The 26,229-nt window shown below is 45.7% G+C and overlaps 3 protein-coding genes across 4 annotated transcripts in view; 1 reads left to right on the top strand and 2 right to left on the bottom strand.

Annotated features, from left to right (window-relative positions):
* The first annotated feature begins 710 nt into the window (after positions 1 to 710).
* On the top strand, positions 711 to 14,263 carry nr1i2 (nuclear receptor subfamily 1, group I, member 2). Its single transcript, XM_056425129.1, is given in 7 exon segments — positions 711 to 794; positions 7,488 to 7,681; positions 8,339 to 8,472; positions 9,434 to 9,603; positions 9,682 to 9,923; positions 10,028 to 10,065; positions 10,068 to 14,263. Coding segments are annotated over 6 exon segments (1,077 nt in total). The 5' UTR covers positions 711 to 794; positions 7,488 to 7,499; the 3' UTR covers positions 10,379 to 14,263.
* Positions 2,578 to 5,902, bottom strand: LOC130200646 (kelch-like protein 10). Its single transcript, XM_056425100.1, has 5 exons — positions 5,754 to 5,902; positions 4,510 to 4,993; positions 3,796 to 4,404; positions 3,079 to 3,228; positions 2,578 to 2,972 (listed from the first exon to the last, which is right to left on the bottom strand). The coding sequence occupies exons 1-5, from the start codon at positions 5,900 to 5,902 to the stop codon at positions 2,619 to 2,621; spliced, it is 1,746 nt and encodes a 581-aa protein (XP_056281075.1). The 3' UTR covers positions 2,578 to 2,618.
* Positions 12,580 to 26,229, bottom strand: part of gsk3ba (glycogen synthase kinase 3 beta, genome duplicate a) — a 29,573-nt gene continuing 15,923 nt past the window's right edge. Inside the window, exons 3-11 of one of the 2 annotated variants that reach the window (XM_056425113.1) lie at positions 24,551 to 24,634; positions 19,947 to 20,057; positions 18,445 to 18,575; positions 17,282 to 17,388; positions 17,054 to 17,151; positions 16,807 to 16,914; positions 16,072 to 16,258; positions 15,774 to 15,872; positions 12,580 to 15,467 (exon numbers count right to left, since the gene is read on the bottom strand). In XM_056425113.1, coding sequence (XP_056281088.1) covers positions 15,409 to 15,467; positions 15,774 to 15,872; positions 16,072 to 16,258; positions 16,807 to 16,914; positions 17,054 to 17,151; positions 17,282 to 17,388; positions 18,445 to 18,575; positions 19,947 to 20,057; positions 24,551 to 24,634 — 984 coding nt within the window. In that variant the 3' untranslated portion in view covers positions 12,580 to 15,408. The remainder of the gene's footprint in view (positions 15,468 to 15,773; positions 15,873 to 16,071; positions 16,259 to 16,806; positions 16,915 to 17,053; positions 17,152 to 17,281; positions 17,389 to 18,444; positions 18,576 to 19,946; positions 20,058 to 24,550; positions 24,635 to 26,229) is intronic. The other variant, XM_056425118.1, reaches the window with a different exon arrangement.

The raw sequence follows: 26,229 nt of genomic DNA, 5'->3' as shown, positions 1-26,229 counted from the left end.
TGTGTGGAAATGAAGTCTGAAATCTAAATGTGTTGTTTAGTCATACTAATAAAGTTTCATGTTCATCATTGTGGGGTTTGATTAGAGCCGTTTGATTAGTACTGCTTCATCTAGAATGTTCAGTCTATTCCCATCTTCCCTGATAGGGGCCCTGGACTAAACCAGTGATTTTCAACCAGTGTGCCGTGAGGGATCGCCAGGTGTGCCGTGGGAAAATGTCCAATTTCACTTAATCGGTCCAAAAAATATATTATTATGTTGTCGCAAATAAGTTGTCAGTGTCTGAGCCCGGAATATAGAGACAGCGAATACTCCACAACGAGGTCGACACCGTTTGCCCTTTCCGGGGTCAAACACCTGCAGTCAATCATGTTCTGATTGACGCTCGGCAAGCACAGGGCCGCAGAACAGCGCCACCCAGTGTACACAGTTACATTTTCATGAACACATTTGGCACTGACATACATTGTCACACTATTTTCTCATATTTAAACTCTCATTAATGAACACAAATAATGTAAACTGAACAGACGCCTATCAAAATCCTTTTGCAACACTTGTTTTGGGCACTTTGAGGCGTGCATGACATGTTGGGGCACGCGCTTTGCCCCCACCACTCCTCTGCAGACAGGAATGCTCGATGCGACGCGTGTGACACATGAAGACTACACATCCAGCAGGAAGAGCCAACACTGACACTCTCCTTCTCACCGGGTCAGTGCACGGAGAATCCGAGACTACCGAAACGCGGCGGGCTGCTCACCGCAGTTTGGACATCTGGAGTCACCGAGTCAGTGAGTGGACCCTCGATGACTTTTAGAATAACGCTCGACCTTTATCCGGTGTTGCGGTATAAGAAGCGACCGTGTTAACTGGAGACTTTGAACCGAACGCGACCGTTGTTGTCCTAGTTACCGAAACCTGTCGCTGCCCTCGTAACAGCCGCATTGTTTAATTGGTATAGTATATATTATGTTGTATATGCGAGGGGTTGACACTGTATTACAGGGCTCTCAAATCTCACGCATTGAGCGTGAGACTCACGCATTTCGGTCTTATCTCACGCACTCCCGCCACACATCGAATTCCTCACGCTGAAAAAACCTCTCGGCTATTTAATGCTTGAATGCAGGGGTGCTCAATACGGCGATCGATTGTTCCGCTGCAGAGCTCCGACGCCGGTCTGCGCGCATTGGGATGGAGCAAAAAAATAGTCACTAGCACCTAACCCTAACCCTAACCCCGTTTGCAGTGCGCCATCCGGGTACTTTCAGTGCACTGAATTCTGCTGGTTTTGTCAGTGTGGCGCCCTAAGCACTGAAAGTCAGTGAACAGCAGCTGACTTGATGACGTCACCACATCAGCTGTTCTTGCTCCTGAGTTTACTCCAATTGTTCACTGTAAATTATGTTTTACAGTCAAACAAAATATGACAACCCTGCTTTTCTCATTATTCTTTAAATATAATTATTTTATTTTGAATTGTGTGTGTGGATATATATATATATACACTTAAAAATAAAAAAATCATACATATATAATTGTATTAATATTTTGTACAAAATAAAACATTTATATATATTGTTTATAAATATTGAGATTATATATAAATATGTATATATATATAATAAATGTTATATACATATCTATAATTGTATGTATATATAGCTATATTACACATGTAATTGCAAACAATTCGGTCTAAAAGAAAAAGACAGCACTATAGTTCAACGTTAAAGTTTCATTAAAATATTAAGTTATGAATCTTAACCCTCAGTCAAACTGATGTAACATTATCTGTGAATAAATAATAAACTCTGTGCTCGTTAGATCCTTCAAACCAAATTATATCTCATGTTAAACCACTACGGAGACGTCAGAGCCAACGGAGCATTTGAAAAAGTCTGCCGAGATCAGGCTGCTGTCGACGGCCACACAGCGCGCTGACCGCCCGGCGCTGTGGAGTAGAGCCTCAAATCTACAGCGCAGATCTTTATTGGGCTGAATCATAACAAACCGACCACAGATTTGATTTTTAAACTATTAACTTCTCACCTGAAAACATCCTAAAATTACATTCCGTGACTCAACAGTAGTATTTAGAAAAAGTCATCAAGTCTCCACTGATGCATCCTCCGGAAAGTGGGAGGATCAAGTCACATCCGGGCATTTTGACCGTGCTTTGCGAGAAGCGAACTTTGAATTGGAACATGTACTCGGGCTGAGACTGATGACGTTACACAAGTCCACGAGGACACAAGTAGAGGAAAGTACGGACAAGAACGCATATTGAGAAACGCCGACCTTCTGTCTCTACTTATTAGAGCAGCCTGATAATAAAGAGTTGCAGTTTTATAAATCCTGACTGAAACTCCTCAAATGAACTAATATGATGTAGAAAGTCACACAACTGGTGTGAGACCACTTCCTCAAGGACCTTAGAGAGGAAGGGGGGTTAGAGGTCTGAAATGAGCCAACACCTCTGGATGTGTGTTTTCTTTGTATTTGCCGGCAGCTAGCAGCCGGGTTATCTGGAGTGACAGCAGATTAACGCACAAAGACATTTTATTTCTCTTTTGTAGTGTTAGGTCCTAAAACCGTGTGGATGATGGCACGGTTCAGGAGTGTTTGTCCGAGTCTGCATCCTCGTGTAACAGCGGCAGGGCGTCCCGGGGAACGGCGTAGTCGGCCATGTTGGGGAGCCCGGACACCACGCAGCAACTCAGGGAACTGCGGGAAATGTCCATGTCACAAGCCTCCGTCCACTCAGCGGTCAGCTCGTCGTAGCTCTCCACGTTGTAGCAGGTGGTGTTGCCGTTGAAGCCCCCGACAACAAAGAGACGGTCGTCCAGCACTTCGATGCCGAAGTTGCTGCGGGGCGTCGCCATGGGCGTCACTTCCTGCCAGCTGTTGTTCACGGGGTCGTACGCCTCTGCAGTGTTCAGACGGTTGTTGCCATCAAAGCCGCCAACCTTTGGGACAGCAAGTGACATATATGGTGAAAGAAAAGAAACTCACACTCGACTCCTTCTGATTCATCCGTTGACTGAACGTCACACGAGTTTCATGTGAACTTACTGCATACACGAGACCTGCATATGCAGCGGTGCCAGTTCCGCTGCGCGGGATGCTCATGGGGGCGATCATCGTCCACTGGTCGGCCCCCGGGAGGTAGCACTCAGCCGTCTGCAGGCACTCCGTCCCATTGAAGCCCCCGCAGATGTAAAGCTGGGGAGAACAGGAGGGGTTAAGTAAAGAATCACTTCTTCTGGCTTCAACTCCTTATAAATTATACCGAGATCTTTCTACTCTAGCAGGATGATTCCCATCGCCCAACTATTGGTGTTGGTCTCTAATATCTAATACGTTGCATCATCTTAGTAAAGTTTCTTTAAATCATGATTACAAACCTGAGACAAGCTATAAACAAACTGTCTAAAAAAAGAAAGGGGATTCTTGTTTATGTCAGTGCCATCCAGATAATAAGTGTTGACATGTTTTCTTTCTACTTGACCATCCACATACAAATTAACCACAGTGTGCAATAGTGACACACACACACACACACACACTAACTCACACATGCACCTCTTTTCACTTCCATGCACACAACATCACACATTCTCTAGAGAGCCCATCGGTCTCTGAAGACCTTCAGTCTGACACACTTCCCTCTGGCCAATTACTCAATGCACCTCAAGACAACTGCATCAGGTCCCATGGAAACAAGGTAAACTACAGGTACACATTTACTCTGTTGCCCTTAAATAACTCCCAGACACTTTCCCCCACCACCTTGTTGTGCAGCGTCGTGCTGCTGGCGTCGCTCCGGCGCTCGTGCATCGGCGCGATGAGACTCCACTGGTTGGCCTCGGGCCTGTAGCGCTCGGCGCTGCAGAGCCGCGAGTTCCCATCGAAGCCTCCCATGGCGTAGACGCATCCGTCCAGCGCGGTGACGCTCACGTAGCAGCGGCGGTGGCACATGGGGGCGGCCTCGTGCCAGACGCGCGTCCTCAGGTCGAACCTGCGCACGCTGTTGAAATGCTCCAACCGGTCGAAGCCGCCGACGCAGTAGAGGCTCCCGTTGAGGACGGCGGTGCCGTGGTAGGCGCGGAGACGCTCGCAATTGTCTGTCATGTTCATCCAGTGGTCGGCGCGGAAGTCGTACGCCTCGATGCCGTTGGTTGGATTGCCGCCGCTCCAGCCTCCGATGGCCAACAGGACGGCGTTCGGGAGGCGAGGGCGGAGGAGAGGGTTGCTGAGCGAAGGCCTGCTGGTCCGGATGTGACCGATGGCCTCGAGGACACCCCGGGCCATCGACAGGCACTCAGTGCTGGTGCTCACCAGCTCATTGGACAGAACCTTGAGCCGCATGTAGTTCAAACTCGTCAAGGCCAGTCGCACCTACGCAGAGAGAAAGGGACAGGAGTGTTGAATTGAATCTGGTAAACACCGTCAGCCAAATGCTGAAGGTGCAAGTCCAAACGAAGTGACCGAAGGTTATCATACCTTTGGAAAGAGCACCGCCACGTGTGCTTTCCGTGTTTCGGGCGCGTGGTCGATCCAGCGAAGGACGGCCTCGAAGGCGACGCTCTCGTTCCTCACGTTGAGGTCGTCTCTTTCGAGGATGTCGATGAGCTGCTGCAGGGACAGCTGCAGGAACTCTTCGTGGCGGGCCACCTCCTCGAAGTGCTCCACCACGTAGCGGTAGGCCCTGCACTGCAGTTCGGGGCAGAAGACGATGTCGGTGAACTCAAAGATGCCGATGCAGTTGTCCGCTCTGAGCTGCTCCCCGAGGAAGTCGCAGCAAGTCTGCACGACGTCCATCACGTCGAGCTGGTCAGCCGCCAGCAGCAGCTCCCGCACGTTTTCTGCAGTCACTGAAACGGAGCCAGTGTACGCAAACTCAACGATGAGCCGCATGGCGTCGGGAGACACTCCCGGAATGACGAAGACCTTCTTGTCTGCTGGGCAACAGCGTCCGAAGAGAGAACTGAGGGCGAAACATAGAAGCAAAGAGTTGGAAATAGACTTCAGATCTTTGAATTTTGTATTTTATTTTATTTTAAATTTATTTAACCAGGAAATGCCTCATTGAGATTAAAAATCTCCTTTACAAGAGTGTCCTGGCCAAGACAGCAGCAGCAGCACGTCACACAAAGTTCCATACAATACAACATAAAACAGTGACAGATAATATTTTAAAAAAGAAGAAAAAAAATCACAGCATGAATAAAACCAAAACTAAGACTCAAGTCAACACAACCCAGCTCACACAGGAGCACATACCTCCGTCATATAAAACATCTACAGCTAGATGAATTTCCCTCCAATAAAATCGACACACGACCCCGTTTAGTATGAAAGGGGAATTATACAACACGTTCACCACCGGACATCAGAGTGTAACTCGCAGTAAGAATGTCTCAAATATTTCATGTTACATTTTGTATTTAATTTTGTTTTGTGATCTCAATTCATCTCCGTGTTGTGCAGCTTCTCCGTTGTCGAGCATCTCAAGTTGCATTAAAGTAATCTGGTCACTTTTCTGAACACACACAATCCTCAATGCTACTGTGTTGATCTGCAAATCTAGTTGCTATGGAACTGAGTTAGCACTGTAGCATTCAAATAATAATAATACAATAATAATCATAAATAACTGCACTCTGCAATCAATGTAGCATACAACACTTCATGGAAGTTCATAATTATTGTTGATTAGACGTTCACAAGCTTCAGATACAACTCACATGAAGTATTCGCTGCAGTCACACAGGATGACCCTGTGGACGTCAAACGCCACGTTCTCCACGTTGATGACCGCGTCGCAAAACTGTCCCTCCAGACGGAGGTCGTTGAACACGGAGCGCCTGGGCGAAGGTTCGGCCTGGTCGCTCATCTCGAGTTCCTGGAGTACGAGAGTTTCTTGAAGGTCGACTGGTCTCTTGGGTCCCGAGAGGTGTTTTGAGTCCATGGAGATAATGCGAAGGAGCAAGAATTCTAGAATGGATTCATATCTCATCACCGACCAACTGACGTCATTTAAATATTGAAGCCACAGGGGGCGCACGGGAGAACATGTTGGGACGCGCGTTGAATACAATTGCAAAACATTACACACAACACAGGATCTATAAAATAATAAAAATAGAATAGAGAACACGTATAGCTGTCCTCGTGAATGCCGCTTGGTTTAATTGTGCAATGGTGTCAAACCCTCTCGTATTTATAAACATGTATACTATAAAAAATTTAACATGTTTCATGCTACGTGTTTTCCTACTATTTTCAAAAGACTGTAACTACGACAACAACGGTCGCGTTGGGTTCAAAGTGAGTCGCTAGCTAACACGGTCGCTTCTTAAACCGTAACACCGGCCACAGGAGATGCAGGACCACTCTTTATATAGTTCAGGCTACCAAAGAGTGCCCTTTGCTTGTTTCCGTGCTGTTTAAAGGACACACCACCCCTGAAGTAGGCCTCCATAAAATACGCCGAATGATTGTGTCGAATGACGTCGTATTGTGGATTCATACAGCATCACATTTATTGACACTGAAAATATGTATTTGAGCATGACAAAATATAACCTTCAGGTCTGTGGCTTGAAGATTTGAAAAACAAAAATACGATTTTACAAAACTATTATTCACCCATTTGCCTCTATGTCTTACCGAGGCTACGAAGAGTTCCAAGTTGGATTAAAGTACGATTGTGGTGACAGATAAAGCAATTTCACACGTGCATGTGGAAGTAATGAGAGCATAACGTGGTTCTGTTGAGTACTTGGTGATATTTAATGTTCTTTGATAGAGTTTGAAATGGTTCCTCATGGTGACCTTTTAGCCTCAGGGAATAGATTACATTGAAAGGCTTTAATAGTCTTAAATATCTCAACTGAGCCTTAATTCAAACGCATGCGCCACTGCACCTTTATTCAAAGATATAATATATGTAACAGTTTAGCTCCATGCCTTCCTTTTTGTAATAGTTGTTTTCATCTTGTCAATCCAACTCCCCTCACCTGCCTCTGATCACCTTGTTAGTCCCTCATTACCTTCACCTGGTCCTCACGCCCTTCTCACCTGCAGCCCATCCCCTCATTAGTCCCTCACTATTTAGCTCCCTCACTTCCACTTGTCCTCTGCCAGATTGTCTTGTGTTTTTGTGCCAAATTCTCCAGTGTTATTAGATTATATTCCTGACCTGCCTGTTCTGACCTCTGATTCTCTGCCCCGCCCCTTTTTGGACTTGTTTGCTTCTTCGGCTTATCTCCCGGTTTTGACCCAGCCTGCTTCCAACCAAAGACAGTATTCTTTGTTACTCCTGTCTGAGTCGTGCTATTGGGTCCACTCTAATAGCGCCGTGACAATATAATAGTATTCTATCCACCCATTGGTCGACTGAATTCAGCCACAATAGTGTTGCCTTATCGTGTTATTATTGCAGAGCATATGTCTAAAGGGAATTTTTCGTGATTTAGTAGAAAAGGAGAATGAGTAAGAAGGACACTGGCATCATCCGAGAAGCGTTCACACGGCCCAACGAAGAGGTGGATGAGGACGGAAAGGTGACGGATGAAGAGGAGGAGCCCGAAGCCTGCGTTGTGTGTGGAGACCTGGCCAACGGTTTCCACTTCAATGCCTTGACGTGTGAAGGCTGCAAGGCCTTCTTCAGGTGAGGTTGTTCCTCCTCATTGTTTACACATGCTGCAGCTTCTACCTCGTCCCAGTCTGTGTGTCTGCTTCCTGGTTTATCCATTATTCATAACAACCACCAGGGACATCGGGGATATCGGAGACGGGTGACTAGATGGGCCTCACTCTTCTTAAGTACAACCACGCCGACTCTCACTCGTCATCGAGGTAGAGTTAAAGGAAACCATTTCAGAAACAAGACATTGAAATGGACACGGAGCCACACGGCATTTCATCTCTCACTCCAAACACGCAGTTATGTTTGAAAAGTAAATAATCTCATTAATTAAATAGAATTTCAACTTGTTTATGTGACCCAGATTTATTCAAGAGTCCTTTTTCGGGAATACTTGGACTGGCTAGACTATTTAATCCGTCCAGATTTCTCATTGACTCATTCATTCAGATTCCTACTGTAGCCGCTCGTGACCTGGCTAACTTTACATATCCGAAGCAAACCCAGTGTGATGTCATCGTCTGAATGTGTGTTTCCTCCCATACGTTTCCACTCGGTAGTCTCCGGAACGACTTCCTGTCCGGCGCGTTGTCATGACGCAGATACACACCGCACGCTGTAATCCAACGTGTGTTCTCATGCATGTGATTTCATGTTTGTGACTTTTCAAATGCATATCAGGCGCGCCATAAAGAGGTCCACGCCGCCCCGCTGCCGGTTCCTGAATGAATGCGATGTGAACAAAAACAACCGACGGTCGTGTCAAGCCTGCCGCTTCCGTAAATGTTGAGCCGTGACCACATGGCGCCGTGACAGTAAGTCACGCCGCCATGTGGTCACGTGAGCATTCACAACAGGACGGGAGGAAGTATCCCATGTGAGGAGTTCGTCATGCGATTGCTCGTCAAATGTCATGTGCATATTAATATGGTATCGATATTTTATATTAATATTTGCTTTGAGAATAGTCTATTTCAACATTAGAAGTTTTTTTTAAAAGTGTGTTAGGTTGTAATAGTTTATTTAGATCTTGCACATGTACATATAGGAAGTCTTATGCTTTAAATGAATACATATAGAACGATATTATAATAGGAAATATTAGGGAGAATATTATTATGACCGTATTATGGATTTATTGTAGAGCATTAGAAAGACACTGTTTACTGTCTTGACTGTATGTGATGATAACATGTGAATGGCAAGAGGAACAGTTTACAAGTATGTTGCATGAGGATGTTAGTTAGTAATTCAGAAATTGGCCGGTTGAAGCCTGTGGCGTTACTTTAGTCCGGAAAATAACATACTGGACTTTTATTGTGAAGGGACTTTTTTTAGTTGTCTGACCAGAAGTGACGTAGTGACCCGGGGTCGGGACGTTTGACCTCCTCCATTTGGATATTGGACTTTCAGCCAACGAGAAGGTGTTGCAGGACTGAATAACAAAGGACGAACCTTTGAGAGTAGTTGATTGGCTGATGACGACTAACAGCTCTTTGTGCTGGGAGGAATCTCTTTCATCTTGACCTGGTCAGACAGCAACACTCGCTTCAGCTTCAGCTCGTACCTGTGGAGCCGGGATCACTACCAACCCACGATCGTGAGCCTTGATTGTTTGTTAAACTTCTTGCCATTAAATATTGTTAAACTTAATTCACCGCATCCGGAGCCTGATTTCCATCATCTGCGAAGTGCCCAGTATCAGAAACCTTTCTCAGTGTAAACCACTATTTAAATCCGACGCCTCTCCCTGCCGTGTGTTTCGTGTCCCTGTAGTGGTCATGTCTGAGGAGGAGGTTTTGGAGCGGAGGATCCGGATCCGGTCGAAGAAGGTGCTCGAGGCACCGGCACAGCTTTCATCCCAACAACAGGGAACCATTCAGGAGCTGCTGCGTGGCCACCGCCACGCCTTCCACTCGGCGTTCTACCGCTTCCGTGGCATCAGGGTGCGTCAGCGAGGTGTTTGAGGCGATTTCTCTGTCCTCGTTTTTTAACACATCTGAATGACGCTTTTCTTTTCTCAGCCCATCGATAGAAACGTGCTTCCCGCGACTGAGTTCAACCAGTCTGAAAGCTCCCTCTGCTTCCTCTCCTCCTCCTCATCCTCCTCCGCCTCCGGTGTCTCTGGTTCCTTTGAGAAAGAGAACCACGAGGACAAAGAGGTCCGAAAAGCCGGTCTGTTCTCGGCTCTTCCACACATGACTGACCTCACCACCGACATGATTCAGGACATCATTTGTTTCTCCAAAAGTCTTCCGGGCTTCCGGTAAATGTGGGACTCCATACATGTTTAAAAGTGTTTCGTTTTTTAATTTTTTTTAAACATTTCTTTGTGGAACAAACATACTCACTGTTGCCTGTGTGTGACAGATCTCTCAACATGGGGGACCAGATCGTCCTGTTGAAGGGAGCCGCTTCAACATGGTGTTCAATCCCCACGCGGGCACCTGGGAATGCGGCCGCATCACGTACTGCATCGACGACGCCGTCCGCGGTGAGGCCGCCAAATGCCACCGTTTACACATGTTGAAAGGAGGAGGCGGGGCTATACCCAGTGTGCATCTGAAACACCAGTATTCACTCTGCTTTGAGCTCTGGTTTGGTCTCCACCAGCTCCTACAGGAAATGTTCAATTCAATTAAATTCAGTTTATTTGATATAGCCCAATATCACAAATTTGCCTCAAAGGGCTTTACAATCTGTACACGTCGTCATCCCTGACCTTTGACCTCACATCAGATCAGGAACAACTCTCAAGAAATAGAAAAAGACCCTTTCACGGGGAGAATAAAGGGAAGAAACCTTCAAATGTGTCTCTTGAGCTGCCAGACGCTCCGTGATGTTCAGCAGCCCGATGCCGAGCAGGGAGCGTGACCGTTGGGCTCAAAGCTGAAACCAAACAACCAGCGGAAAGAAAACCTCAAACACGCTGCAGAGTTGAGAGGAACAACAGTCGTGTGATCAAGTCGTCATTTGATCCATTGTCAAATCAAATATTTCTCGTTGCAGCTTTAAGGAAAGAGGCGGCATCATATGGAGGCTGAGTGCACTCGTGTAATTAATACAACACACATTCAGTCATGGCTGGAAATCCAAAAGCATTGAGTGTGATCAGATGAAGTGGAAATGTTGGCACACGTGTGGTTTGATGTACTGTGTGTGAGGACTCTAGGTTATCGACACAGAAGCAGACGAGTGCACCACGCTGCCGGCAGAGACTCGGCGTGAGCTTCGCGGAGTTTACGTCCTCTCTGTGAAGTTGCAAAGCGGCAGTTCATAAGTCGTACTGTTTATCCGTGAAGGTGTGCGTGAACCTCTGTGTCATGTGACTCGTGGAGGAAAGCTCCGCAGAATGTTGTCGAGCCGGTGTGTTCTGCTTTCATGAAGCTCAAAATGAGAAAAGCTGGAGGCCTTCATTCCCTGACCTCCCCGATGAGACGGATATACTGCATATACAATTGGAGTGAGGTCATAATTCAGTGCACACAGAAGACGACTGTTTGGAGGTCGCATCTCTAAAGAACGTCTTTGATGGCAGTGTGCCAAAATTCTACCTTTTTTTTCACTACATAATTTCATCTTCCTATGCACCTGTACTCATTAGAAGACAATTACAACTTCTTAGCTTGTAATCCTTTATACTTTTGTAAATATAGGAAACAAAAAAAAATGTTTTTGTGAAAATAAAAAGCTTCTATTAATTATGTCTATTGCCCATAATGCAATAAGCATAAGCCTATATCATTTAAAAGCTGAGGCTGCATATATGAACTTCTACAGGTTGGCGCTGACAATGTAAATTGGGGTAATTCATAATATACATTATGCAAATAATTATGCTAATACAGCTCTTTTCATCAGTATGCAGTCATGCCAGATATGCTCACTTATTTATTCAAATGTATTCCACTGTTTTGGGATCATGAAACTCAGTGAAACGATGCATAAGGAGAGGGAGAAGAGGAGAGAGGTGCTCAGTGTATCCTAACCCTATCAGCCTGTAGCAGCATCTCTAGGGGAACTCTAAGACTATTAAAGCGTGACTGGCGGGTCATTCATACTGAGCCGTATTTAGGGTCAGAGGTCACCACGTTTTGGTTCCACTGCAAACATGGTGCTCCTTTTTTCCCCAATGATTTTAATCCCCGTGTTTCCCCTCGCCTCCCGGTCGGATGTGGACGTCTTTGACATGTTTTACTTGTTTTGCTTACACTAAGTACACACTGTGTTCGCCAATGAATGTTGCGCTTATGGTCTTATGTTCTGAGGTTTAATGGTTCTCTAAATGTCAAGAGCATGAAGTTTGTATTTTCTCATCGGACGAAAAGGAAAAGACGATCTCTGCGTTTTATACTCGGATTGTTATTTTGATGTGAAATGCTGTCAATAAATCTGCTCATTAGCATAATAAGACAAACACTGCCCCGCTGTGGACACTCATTTAAAGTATAACATCGCCAAGGAGACCACAGGGCACAACCTAAAGATGAAACGCTTCCATGAAAAGTATCCAGACAAGAATTTTAGAATCATTCCACGGAGTTATATTTGACAGTGAAATGTAAACGGGTGTTATTTTGCTTCTTATACCTCGGACATCGTGTGACCCAGAGGATCGAGCTCGGGCTTCGGTGTTCCCGTCTCTTCTAGTTGATTATGCTGAATCCACATCTTGTATCGGCTAAATGTTTATCAACTTAATTACAATTTTCTAAAGTATGTTAAATGTACTGGTTTAATATCTGAGACCAAGTGCCAACTATGGCACATTTATGAATCACATTTTTTTTGTGTGGACTTTTCCAGGTCTGGAAATAACCATTTAAAAATCCCAGGACTCTTCCAGGTTTTCCACGAGCGTGCGAACCTTGACCTGACGTCCATCTAGCGGCTAAAAGAAGACGGAACAGACAAAAGCCGTGATCATTTCCAGGCTATCCTACTCTTTATTTAATGCAAATTACAGTACCAGGGAACTATTCCTCAGCACGCAGAGGGAATATTTACAGAGGTGCACATTTAGCTTACCTTCACAACAAAAGAGAACAGAAATAAAACGTTTCCGTCACAAACGGAGGCATTCAAGTAGTAGTACTGTTATATGTTTTTGTAGTATTTTCTATGATTTTTCTTTTCTTTAACCCCAGTTGGCAGAGTGTACATGCTCGTGTAATATCATTTAATATACGAGCGTGTGCACTTGCTTGTCTTCTATTTTGGAAACCTGTGGTGTTTTTACTGCACTGGAGTTGGGGGGAGGGGGGGGTGAGGTGGTCAAACTTGTGTGGTGGTTAGCAACACGTCCATGAATGCAAAATTACAGCAAGCAGGAGACGAGAGAGAGAGAGAGAGAGAGGCTCCGAGACTCGACCTTCGGTGCTACTGAATCCCCCCCCCCCCCCCAGGCAAGAGGACAGATCAACAACAACACATCCAGAGAGACCACCGCCTCGGAGGACGGCTCACCACAACTACGACTTAGTTTGGCTTTTGGTAACGGCACCAACACTGTGATGAACAGACACTCTACTGTATTGTATTGTGGTGTGTGTCACACACACAGTATGAGGACACCCTTCACTTCATGCCCCGGAGCCCGTGCCATAACTATGGTATACATGTGCATGCGTGTCCAAGATAAAAACTATTAAAATAAAACACTAATCTAATTGCTTCCCCATTTAAGGAAAAAATATATAAATGTCTGTAAATTACAATACGTGTGCGATGAAAAAAAAAAAGAGGAGTTAGAGGTGCGAGTGGAAGGGGCTGGAAATCAAGTGGGACAGTGTGTGTGAGCGTGTGTGTGTGTGTGTATGAGCGTGTGTGTGTGGCGGGGTAGCAGGACATTCAGCAGCACCAAAGGGCGAGTCGGTCGGGGCGAGGGGCAACAAGGCGAAGGTGTATGAAAGCAAAGGCACTCCAAACTATATAGTTACACTATACATGACTAGTTCTCGTTACAATAATACAGCTGTCATCTACTGTACAGGTCAGGTTGAACATATGGCTGATAAAGCTGGTCGTCGTCCTCATCCACAAACATCAGTTCTGCCCCCGGTTGTTTTGAAAAAAATCTGTTTTTTCTTCACGTCTTTCCATACCCTTTGTCATCTTTGTTTCTGCTCATAAACAGTACACGGGTCTACATATATACATACCGGTAACACATGGAGAAAAGTAAATCAACAGAACAGAAAACAAAACAAAAAAAACATACAAGTCAGAATTTTGGTGAGGAGCATTTATACTGTATTTACAAATTCTTTTTTGCTTTTTCTTTTCTTCTTTTGTGTGTGTGTGTGCGTGTTATGTAGTGAGTATTGTCTGTGAATAAGACGCCTGGACTGTACCGAGTGGCTCTATGTGCGGCGGGCGGAGAGAGAAGGCGAGAGGCTTACACTGGAGTCGGTGGTCACAACGCACGAGACCGCCGGGAGGCGAGCCGAGGGAACCACGGCGTTCAGAAACACCTCGACTTCTTCACGGAGCCGGCGAGAAAGAGGAGGAGCGAGACCGAGGGTGGGGGAGAAGTTTGTCTAGACACTGCACCGTCACAGAAACACCGTTACAGACTGAGTCGGTAGAAAGACGGGGGGGGGGGGGGGGGAAATAGAGCGATGCCCTAAATCCATCTTCAGCCTTAATAGAGACGACACGAGGAAGAGGCTGCTGGAATCTAACCACACTCCAGCAAAGAAAACAAAAACACCACCATATCTAAATCTATTGTCCTCAAGCAGCGGCAAATATTGCCCCTGCTCTGCCAGATATGGGCTCACCATAAATGATTTCGGAACCATTGTAGTTAATATACATATATCTATATATACTTTTTATACACAAGGAAAAGTAATATATAAACGGTGTGTGCGTGTGTGTGTGTGTATGCATGTATATATTATACAAGCACACAGGACCAGATACTCGTCACATCCATCGCACGTGGCAATCCAGAAACATCTGCCCGGGAGGACAAAACTCAAATTAAAAACAAGGTCGAGTAAAACAGCTTTCATGACCATTTAAAAACCCCAGGCAAAAAAAATAAAACATTACCCCAGGACTACTGCTTCTTTCCACATACATCAGGATCATCATGCACCATGTGTGTCTATGTGTGTGTGTGTGTGTGTACCCGTGAGTGAGCCTCATGCCTCGTCTGTGGAGGTGAGAAGTGAAAGGGCGGATGACCCCCGGGTGATCCGAACCATACTCAGGCCATGCACTACAGGAGGAACCATAGGTGGGATCGGCCAGGGGACACATGAGGTCAGAGGTCAAAAGGATGCAGAAAAATGGCACAATGGGGAGGAGGACAGACGGGGGACGGCCAGCTAGCGGGCGGGGCCAAACGGGAACAGCGTAGGACTTTTTCTACAGATTGTCCTCTTACAAACATGAGCAGGCTAGCATTGTGTATACATGTAGAGTGTACTCTTATCAATAGTACAGTCGACAACGGCTCCGGCCCTGCACTTTCCTTCCCCGCTGAAAGGGTATGGAGCGACGTCTGTGATGGAGTAGAGTTCAAGCAGCTGGATGAAGGGCCAGTCAGGGGTATGCTTCGTTGGTGGTCGTGGCGTGGGGGCTGTTGGCGAGCTGTTGAGCCCGGACAGCGTCGGCATCACTCCGCTGCCGTCAGGGAGGAGAGCGGAGCGGAGCTCACCCCCCCCCCCTGGCCGAGGCAATGGAGAGGCCGTGGGCGGGGGGGCTGAGACTGGGGTGGGGGGGGCGTGTCATCTGTGGGCTCAGGAGGTGGAGGCCGAGGCGGTTGTGGTGCCGGAACCTCGCTCTGTGCTGCTGCCATCTGTGGTCAGGAAGAGGAAGAGATCATTCAAATGAGTCAGACAAGTACGTATACGAGGAGCGACGGGTCGACCGCCCACTGACCAGCAGGGAGATTGTTTTTGGGCAGTTTGAGGTAGAAATGGGAGAACGGATGGATTTTTGCAGAGTTAAACGGCCACAGTGCTTTTCATGCACCACCTTTATCAAGTTAAAATGAAATATGTTGACTACTAGACCAGATTAGTTAGAATTACAGATAAATGGAGCTCCAGGCGGAATAGAAAAAGGCCTTTTGGAGGACGCAGGGGTCACGCGGGGGTCGAACCTGTGGTGGCAGAGGTGTTGGTTGGGGTCGAGGCGGCGGCCTGGTTGCGGGCGTGGGCGGGGAGGAGTATGGAGGCCAAAGAGGGATTACTGGATAACTCTGAAAGAGAAACAGCAAACATGGACGCTTTGACTGATTCAGAGCGGAAACAATGACTCCATTAAACAGTTAGTAGATCAAAATTCAGCAACCAGTTTTATAGTCTATTAATTGACCTGTTTTTTCTTTAAAAAGTGAATACTTGCTGGTTCACTTCGATGCTCTACGCTAACACGTCATGTATTGTTGGTGTGCCCACCCTGGGTGGAGAAGTTGAAGAGGGAGGGCTTCTCCCTCCCGTTGGGCAGTTTGACGTTGGGGTCTCGCAGCTCGTCGAAGAAAGAGTGCGCGCAGGCCTCGAGAGGGGTGAGGCGGGCCGTGGGCGTGTACTCCAGCAGGCGAGAGCACAGGGCGATGGCCTCCGGAGGCGTACGCGGCCGGAACACCTGAACAACAGTTAGACACAAATACGGATGTCAGCAGGGACCGCAGGAAGTGGACCAGAGGGCTGTCCAACCAAAGAAGCAGATTCCAATGTTGTTAACACAGACGCACGCACAGAATGAACGTGAAAATGAAGACTAGATATCTCCAGTGAGGTTTTATGAAGCCTAATGTACTGTAATTATTTGTTTTTAGGGGATAAAAATCAATGAGTGATTGTGCAGGGTGGACTCACTGCAACTCCGCTAGTAGGAAGCATCAGCCAAATAAATGTTCAGCAATACATTTACCCAAAGCTCTTATGCTCATACTTGATTTAAAGTTTCATGAACCCACAGACGGCAGCCTGAAGCAACAATGTACATACGACAGGTGCTACCGCAACGAGCCTCATGACAGCCGGGTCACTCTGCATGGGGGGGGGATCTTATAGACCTCTGTTGGGTGGATGTGATGACGCGGCATGCGGGTACGTTGGAAACAAACACAAGCACGGAGACAAGCAGATGAAGCAGCGGTGGATCTTAGAGAAGTAAAAGGGCTCCTGTACCTGTTGACTCACCTTAGTCCAAGGATGTGCCTTAATCTGGGGGAATTTGAACTCGGTGTAGTTGGGGTTCATCTCACGAATCTGCTCTCGGGTTGGGGTCCCGAGAACCTGGAGAGAGGAAAAACACGGCAGACGAGCACAGGAAGAAGAGAAAAGTATGTTTAGGACTTGAATGCCTCGTCTCGTCGCTTGTGAAAGAAAAGAAACACTTTTAGTGTCGTGTATTAAGACGTCGATCAGTCGGTACCTTGATAATTTCAACCAATTGATCCACCCCACTGTCGCCAGGGAAGATTGGTTGTCCTAGCAACAGCTCTGCCAGAACACAGCCTGCTGACCACACATCTAAAAAAAAAAAAAGAGGAAAAGACGGGTCAGCGAAAAAGACGTCAGACACGAGCAAAAAGAAGAGCGGCGATAAAATAAAATCTCCCGAAGTGGCTTAAAGGGTTAAAGTGTTGAGTGTGACAGCTACCTATGCTGGACGTGTAGTCAGTGGCACCAAAGATGAGCTCGGGGGCTCGATAGTAGCGAGAGCAGATGTAGGACACGTTAGGCTCCCCGCGGACCAGCTGCTTCGCACTGCACACACACACACACACACAATCAAAGCACATGATCATCATCAACACGCTCAGCTGCAAATATGAACCGAAAGAAAAAGCTTTGCAATTAGGATTACAAAGAATTTCTGATCATAAATTTAAAAAAAAATGTAATTCTGTATTCTAAACTTTCCTGGGTGACATTTTCAGTCGACAGCTTACTCTCTAGTTCTTTAGGTTTTTTTTTTTGAAAAAAATTACACCTCCCCCGCCTTAGAATTAATTTGACCCCATTCAATGTTTAATGTAGTCAACAAACAAACATAAAGTGCCTCACACTTAAACTTGGAAAACAATATTAATTCTAATAATTTTCTGGAGGTTTTAATTGCTGGCGTCAAATTGAACCCAAAGGGTAAAATATGTTAGTAAATATAAAGGTAACAGGAGGGTGAAACATTGAATCGGGTCAAAATGACCCAAAGGCGGGGGGAGGGTGTAATATTGATTCGGGTCAAAATGACCCTAAGGCAACACAAGGGTTAAAAAGGATCAATTTTCCATATTCAAACTCTTCAGTGAACACTTGGTTATTTAAGGGGAGTAGTTTGCCATTTAAATTCTTTCTGAGAGTTCGATGAGCAACTGCCCTCAGGCGATTAGCTTAGCTTAGCATCAAGACTGGAAACGGAGGGAAACTGCTAGCGTGGCTCTTTCCAAACAAGGTAAAAAACCTCACAAAGTATCCTATGATCTGTTGAACCGTCTAAAGCAACAACATGCAGCAGTGTTGAAGGCGTATGTACCAGATACATGTTTTCTATCTGGGTGAAGGGACTTCCTTGGGTCTTGTCGTTACTGTGGGGTTGCTAGGCAATGAGCGGAGACTCCAAGAAGCAACAAGACACCAACATGTTATTTAGTGAACTTCAGAAACGCTCGGGACGATTTTATTCCCTTTACCTTCTGGCAGACCCAAAAAAGCGAATAAGGGCTTTTCTTAAAATGTCAAATGATTTCTTTAAACTACAGGAGTAAAAAAATCTGACTACTTTGGACTCGACACAACATTTAGCGAGTTACTGAGTCTCACCTGCCGAAGTCGCAGAGCTTGAGCACAGCGGTCTCGGGATCCAGCAGCAGGTTCTGGGGCTTGATGTCCCGATGACAGATCCCAAAAGAATGGATGTAGGCCAGGCTCCTGAACAGCTGGTACATGTACAACTACACGCACACATACACACACACACAAACGCACACGGGTTACGCCTACACAAACAGTGAGCTCAGTTTTCATAACGGGGTTAAAGTCTGGACACGGCCACTCCAGAAGCAACTTGAGCCGGGCCAAGTGCGTAACATTTTATCATGTTCAAACTCCTGAACGTTGTGGAGATAAAACACGTCTCCCTCCGCGAGGCCTTCGTGATGTTGTCGACATATGTACACAAAACGGATTCTTACAATTACCTCTCTAAAGCAACACAAAGTCCAGAGCTAAAGCAGGCGGGATCTTTATATAATTCACTTATTCTGAATGTCTAAATGAAGGGCGTTATTTTCTTGTGAGGTGAAAAAATAAATGCTTCTTTGCTTTAATACGGTGAACCAATACTGGTGTGCAAGCTCTTCTGAATTCACATTTCCTGTCCTGATTAATATTCATATTGATGCGTGTCAGCAAAAGGTTACCGGCGGGCGCTTCCTCTTCTTCTTGAACTAAGATCAAATGTGGCCGTCAATTATTTCACTGATAGTTATTCAGACTGAAGAGGCGGGCAATGTGCAATGACTTTTTTTTGCCTTTGCTAATTATTCACATATTTTCTTTGCATACGTGTCACAATCAGAAATATAAAAAAAGGGATAACTAATCTTTGAGCAAGGCATCAAGCAAACAGACACGTTTTACAGTGAGCAACAGATGTATAAGTAAACGTGTGTGTGTGTGTGTATATATATATATTAGGGCTGTCAATCGATTAAAAAAAAGTAACTAATTAATCGCACATTCTGAAGTTCATTAATCGCGATTAAGTTATTTTGTTCTTCTTTTTAAAGACACAACTTCACACAGAGCTGTGTTTTCAAAGAGGCTCCTGCCTATAAAGTGCCAGCGAGGTATTTAATATCGTGGATGATAAATTGTTTCTTCAGTGAAACATCCAGATTAGTAAAAAAAGTATCGGAGGGGGAGACGGGAGGAAGGAGCGGAGGAGGAAACCCGACTGATTAATCCAGGAGTTTAAATTTATTTCTGCTCAGAATTTTCGCGGAGAGCTCATAGTTTTAAAAACGGAAACAGTGTTAAACCGTACTGCCGCTGTTTGACACTCAGGGGAGTGAAAAAACTTCAACGAACACCGGAAGTAAACAAAGTTGCGTTAATTGCGTTAAAATATTTTAGTGCGTTAATCGCGGCCAAATTAATCGCATAGATTAACGCGTTAACGCTGACAGCCCTAATATATATATATATATATATATAAGTAAACGTTTAAGTAAACATATATAAAGTTTTGTCACATATTTTTTTTTTTTTTTACAATGACGCACTTAGTTTATTACATAATATATTGGAGACATCTTGTGTACCTTGACATAAACCATGGGCAGAGTCTGCTTGGCTCGGCTGTAGTGTCTGGCCACTCGGTAGACCGTCTCAGGAACGTAGTCCAGAACCAGATTCAGATATACTTCATCTTTCTGTTGGAGAAAAAATAAGCACGCACAGATTTATTTATATATTTATATACACACACACTATATTTATATATATAAATAAATAAATGATTTTGTTTATACTAATCTCTACCATAGAGAAAAAAGTAACCTTTACTTCGAGTATGACTCCAAACATTGCTAATAAAATAAGAAATAGCATCCATGACATAAATCCACACATCAACGTCAGCTGCCAATTATGTCAATTTATTTTGGTGACTGTTTTCCTCCCATCCTTTCCCCTCCGTGTGTCTGCAGTTATGAGCTCATCGGTGTGATTTTCCCTGCTGAAAAAACTTGTTTGTAACAACAACAACACATCTATTGTCTAACTGGGGATCCATTGTGTAGGACTCATCCTGCAAACGCACAACCGCGTGTCACAGCGGCCTGAGCACCGACGGCGGCCGCAGACGATGACATCATTTCCTGGTTGGAGGGGGCGGAGCTGTGCGTCGTTAAACTTTGGACCCCACTGACCCTGAATCAAGGCTGCATCTGAACTTTATCCACCCAATTATTCTCACACGTTCTTCACCTTTGATTCCGACTACAGTTTGCCAGCAACGAGTCATCTGGAGTTTCTTGTGAGTCCATTGCTTGAGACCTAAACGTCAAATCACACTCACGGAAATAAAAACTGATTGTGAACATATTTAGATACAAAACACATTGTAGGAGCACAGGAATAGAGACTCGCTCACAGCCTCCCTGGTGGTTTGCTTAGGGGGAAACAGTCGAGCCTTAAAGTGGCACACTGGCCTGATTCAGGGTTTGGCGACGGGACAAAGACAGAGGCCAGCGGCAACGGGTTGAATTTGGGCTTATTTAAAATCACCAGAATAAGTGCCTTTATAAATTTCCTTCAGGGATAAGTCTGGCATTATAATCCTTTTAAATACCAAAACCAACAATGGTTCTCAATGTGTCCGGCCTTGCTGCTCTGCCTGTGACACTCAGTCCAGAGTCGATTGGTTTCTACGGATTACTCAAGAAAACATAGTTTAGTTTTATTCATTTTTTTTAAGCATGCTCCTAAAACTGCTGAGCAATGTCGTTTTCGAATGTTAACTGTAACCCATTTGTTCACACACCGTCGCCAGGAGTGACCTGCCCTGTTGACCAATAAAGACACATGCGAGACGTACTGCATCGAGGGAACACGGCAAGGCTTCCAACTTGAATTAATTAAATAATGTTCTCCCCCCTATTTGGGTCTGGAGCCGTCTTCTCGGGAGGACGGTGCTGGATCGCTGCAGGTCTGCAAAGCCCGATGGGCGAGCCGGTCCCGTGAAGAGCTCCCAGACGGTGTGGTCCACTTCTGCCAGCTCGATGCCCCACTTTGAGCTCTCTGCCGCTCCGACTCAGACAGTCGGACACGTGACTGAATGAAACACCGGGTCAGGAGGACAAGAAGACGGATGCAGATATCAGGGAAGACGAGCAGCATCTCCCAAACAGACATGGGAAGCTTCATTGACACAATCATCTGTCCCTCCCCCCAACTCTCTGCGGATGTGTGTCTCTCTCTCAGTGCAACCAATACAAAAAAACTCGCATTGAAAACATTTGTGATGTCTACGAGGACCCCACCGCCTCCCGCTAGCACCAAGCTATATTTAGCCTAGCAACAGCGATGACTCACTTCCTGCCTCACTACGAAGCCATTCCTTTGGCTCGTTCCCAGATGGGTAGCCAGGAGACGATCCGATTGGCTCCTCGTTCACTACCGGCTAAATAATTCCGCCTCCAACTTGCTGAGAAAAACTGATGACACCTAAACAACCGTCTGAGCTACAGGCGACGACAATCAGCATCGGGCTACGTTGTGAGAGAAGCGAATTGATGGGAGCTGCGTCGGCTCACTGAAGTGCATATGAGCCCGTGGGCTTCACGGTCATGTGCTTAGAGGGTGTCCGCCATGGGAAACACAAAACATGCATCAGTTAGACACGAGAACATCCATGCGATTGGATTTAATTACGCCACAGCGAGGCTGGACAGGAGCAGTTGCCAGGTAGCCATTGGTCAACATTTTGAGAAATTGGCAATCGATACTGGGTTGTCGGTTGGTTGAGCGCGAGCGGCAACACGTGCTCCGCGAAATGAAAAACTTTGTACCATTTGGTGCATTCGGGGGAATATTTAAATGTTGCCGTTAAGTCAGAAACCAGAATCCGTTGGTGCGAGTCAACGAACGAAGAACCAGATGAAGCTCAACCGAGCGCTGATGCCAGGTTCAAGGACCTCAGACAGGAGGCACAGGAAGAAGGAGGCGAGTGCATCGTCCTCATTGCGACGCACACTAATGAAGACGGTTGCATCGTTGGACTACAGACCGATGAATAAAGCCGACACAGCCACAGAATATATATGTCAGGCATTGCCATAATCCATCCTGGAGTTCTGTTGATTTACACCAGACCTGGCTTACTACCCAGGAGCAATGCTGTTCAACCCATGTACATTCAAATACTGGCAACTAGAGAGCAACATTGGGATGCTGAGGGTCAAATGAACCTGCAGGGTCACCCCCAGGGTAAAGACTGAGCTGTGGGTCCACCCTCTTCATTATTCTGCATAATATGATGAGAGTTTATATACATTTATTTAAAAGTATGCTGCATGCAATAAACAAAATGAACTGTAAGGATTTGAAACTAGCTTTTAACACATATTGAGACAGGGCCCCTAAATGACCACAAAATCATGGTGACAGTCTCAAGATGAGAGCTGCGTGGATCAAACATGAGATGTAGAGACGGCTCAGAGAACAGAAAGCTGCTCAGGGTTGGATGACCAACGACACAAAGCGTGCAACCAGCTCAGAGCCCCAGATCTACAGGGGCCCCCAAAGCCCCGAGTGCCAACGTATTGCACTTATCGAGTATTGATAGAAATCTGTCACACACACACACACACACACACACACACGGCAGCATTTTTCCAGGAAAGGTTGACTCAGCGGTTCAACAGGGGCTAAACTAAAATGTTTTAACCGAAGGCCCCGTTGGTTAATCTTGCCACAACCCAAATGGTTTGTGAGGTTTAAAAAAGAAAATTAGCAATTTGTGTCAAAGTAGTGAACGCAATGAACTGAATCTTTGTATTCCAGCGGTTACAGCCGACGCCTGGAGCGACGTGGCGCGCAGGCAAGAATGCTGATATGCACGTCTGTGTGTCAGGGACTCGAGGGAAGCTGTTCAAAGCAATGGTGCGTCTCCACGCGTGTGCACGGACGGTATCTCGAGACGTGTTACGCGCACTATCTTTGCGGCCGCATATTTTTAAGTCGATCCGCTATTTGCCTACCGCTGTTTGGACCCGTGGCCTTCTGTTATACAAGTGGTTGAAGGGTAAAAGCAAAAGCACACCGTGTGTGTCGAGCGCGCCGCATGCCAGCAGTTACATAAGACTACCTGTGCACACATTGGAAGCTACAGTAGCAGCAGTCATAGAGCGTGAGCTGTCCCACCAGGACACAAACCAGGCCACGTCTCATCTCAGCCTCAACCAACATCTGTCATTCACACATCAACTTGTCTGCAACTCCCGTCCGTTAAGCTCCCTGTGTAGGCGATTTAACTTTTTTAAGAAATGGATACTTGAGACAGGAGGGGGGCGGGATTTAAAAAGGTGTAAAGGTGAAAGTGATTTTTAAAAAAAGTACGATTAAAGTTGTGGATTCTCAAAAAAACCTATTCCTGTGACTGCAACGGTCAAGGGTCACTGCTGCCAGTATACCAGGAAATTAGCCGAGGTTCCAAGAGGTCAGTGACCGCATGGCACGAGGGGAGGGGTGAGAAGTGGGTGGAGCTTAGACCATGCATGGGAGGGGAGGGCGAGCCTATAATAAACAGACACCCTCTGGTCTGGCAAATAGATGCTTCCTCCTCATCTCTCCTCCCACCCTACTCGTCACCTCACTTCTATAAATCACCCACAGCTTTCCTTGGCCTCGGTAGGTGTGCAACATGGAAGCATTCCTAACTGCAGAGTCACGGGTATTCCCAACAGCTCGTCTGCCAGGTTTGAGTCTATATTTAACTCATGGACCTCTGCCTGTTTCTCAGCTGGTTGATCCAGCCTTGAAGTCTCCGGGAGACGTCCAAAGGCCGACAGAGAGGGAGAGAGGGACTTCCCGATTGAGGCGAGGAGGAAGACATAACATGGTGCAGCTGACAGGAAGAGAGTTCAAAACGCCAACACAGCTACAGTTGAATTCATTTTGTTTAAAAAAGTCTACGAGGCATAACAGCTGTGGGATACCGCTTAATTACTTCATAACACAAGTCTGATTGAAGTCAAGTGTTTAGTCATTTAAAAACTCAATAAGGCAGCCAGGTGCTCATCAAGATAATAAAATGTAGTCATTAAACGAATATTCTATTTATTGATGCTTAAATTTGAGTGTTACTAAACATAATTCGTAATGCAGTCCAGAGACCAACCTCAGACACACTCAGCCAACTGACCTTGTCTCCACTGGAGTAGAAGAAGTAGCGCAAGCGCACTATGTTGCAGTGGTCCAACTTCCTCATGATCTGCAGCTCCCGGTTCTGCACAAAACAAAAACATCAATGACACGTTACATTTTTCATATAGCATGCAAGATTCAGGTCCATGGTTGAAGAAGCGGGTCTGTGGGACTTTGAGGCTCTGAACACTTTCTACTGGACCCGCGGTACCATGAGGTTCAGAGTTAGACATTACATGTCACTATCATGGAAATGGCCATGCAGAATAGTGCTTAAGAAACCTTCACATTACTGTGTCAGAGGACAGAAAACAAATTTTTTTAAACAATCACCTCGCGGTCAGCAACGTCACCGTCACAAACTCAATGTGCCACCTTATCAGGACGCAAGATTTAGATATATATTTTTTTCAATTTATTTAATTGGATGTGGCTAAAGAAAAAGAAGCTGATAAATATATACATTTTAAATGACATTCATCCCTTCAAGGGATCCCACGGGCAAAAACACGACGACACAATTATGTATCGTGTGGCATCAAAGAAAGCAATAATTAAAGAGACAAAGCAAAACAAGTTCACCACAAAGACACGTTTGGGGAAAAAGATGTGACATATAAATATGTTAATAGGAACAGTTGCCTTGGGGCCTGTGGTGTGACGTCTAGTTCCAGGCCCTCAGAGGGCCACGAGAACAAAATGGAAGTATCGCACCGTGGTCGAGCGCTCCATAAACACTGTGTGCATGCAGAAAACGCTCGTGCATATGGACTTCAACATCAAGGGAGGGCAGGAATTCTAGCATTACATAAAGCTATAACCACTTCATTATAGTTCAGCTCCGCCCCCTCCCTCTTTATCAGAGCTTTGTGTTGACTTGTGTAACATTTGGACTCCACTGCAGTGAATGGAGGCTTATCAGAATCAGATTGCGTCAGAGAAAAGCAGTTACTACATAAGTGTGGCTGTTTCGTCATGAGCAGCTCGAATAGTAGAATGAGTGAGTTGTGTATTATTGATTGTTGTACTATAATAACGGCATGAAGCACCCACATTACCGCCATGACTCGCATACTAGTATTCTAAATATGAGACGACAACATAAGGATGTCAGAATGTGGGATTTTAAATTCAAAGTTAAAACATGCTTGTTCCTCTTATTTGCATAAATGTTGAATCCCTATAATATGAAATGATCATTTCCAGGTTTTTCATATTTGGTATCTTAGATGATTGGGTCCTCAATGGATTGCAGAATACAAATAATGTATACCACCGAAAAGTAATCAGCTTACAGCCGACATTCGTTGATAAACTTCCGTTGTACATTTAAACTGACGGAGTGACTCACCAGGAGCTCGCTCACTGATTCACTCGTTGAAAAACAAAATAATGCAACAAAAAAAAATTTAACTGCTTTGTGGTGGCTGGGGCGTGGTTCGGCTCAGCTGTGGAGGTGTGTAGGAGAGTGGAACAGGTGCCGGGAAGAGGCCTAATTGGCCACAGCTGCAGAGGATCAGCTGATTAGTGTCCACCCTATATGAGGTGGCATAGGGATGGAGGCACGAGAGCAGAGGCACAGTCTGCAGTCCAAATAAAAGATATTACCAAATATCACTCAGTGTGCTCGTCCTTCGGTGCTTGGGGGGGGAGAAACCCACATGTGACAGCCGAGAA

The sequence above is a fragment of the Pseudoliparis swirei genome, chromosome 2, assembly GCF_029220125.1.
Source record: "Pseudoliparis swirei isolate HS2019 ecotype Mariana Trench chromosome 2, NWPU_hadal_v1, whole genome shotgun sequence".
In the NCBI taxonomy this organism is placed as follows: Eukaryota; Metazoa; Chordata; class Actinopteri; order Perciformes; family Liparidae; genus Pseudoliparis; species Pseudoliparis swirei.
The sequence above is the reverse complement of the archived record's forward strand: the minus strand, read 5'-3'. Positions and strand labels throughout refer to the sequence as shown.

What these genes read in the sequence shown, in the direction of transcription:
- LOC130200646 (XM_056425100.1), bottom strand. Translation starts at nt 5,902, where the DNA reads ATGAGCGACCAGGCCGAACCTTCGCCCAGGCGCTCCGTGTTCAACGAC. An exon ending in GACTGCAGCGAATACTTCAT is followed by an intron (nt 4,994 to 5,753) that starts GTGAGTTGTATC and finishes TTTCGCCCTCAG; the next exon opens with TTCTCTCTTCGGACGCTGTT. An exon ending in ATGCAGGTCTCGTGTATGCA is followed by an intron (nt 2,973 to 3,078) that starts GTAAGTTCACAT and finishes GCTGTCCCAAAG; the next exon opens with GTTGGCGGCTTTGATGGCAA.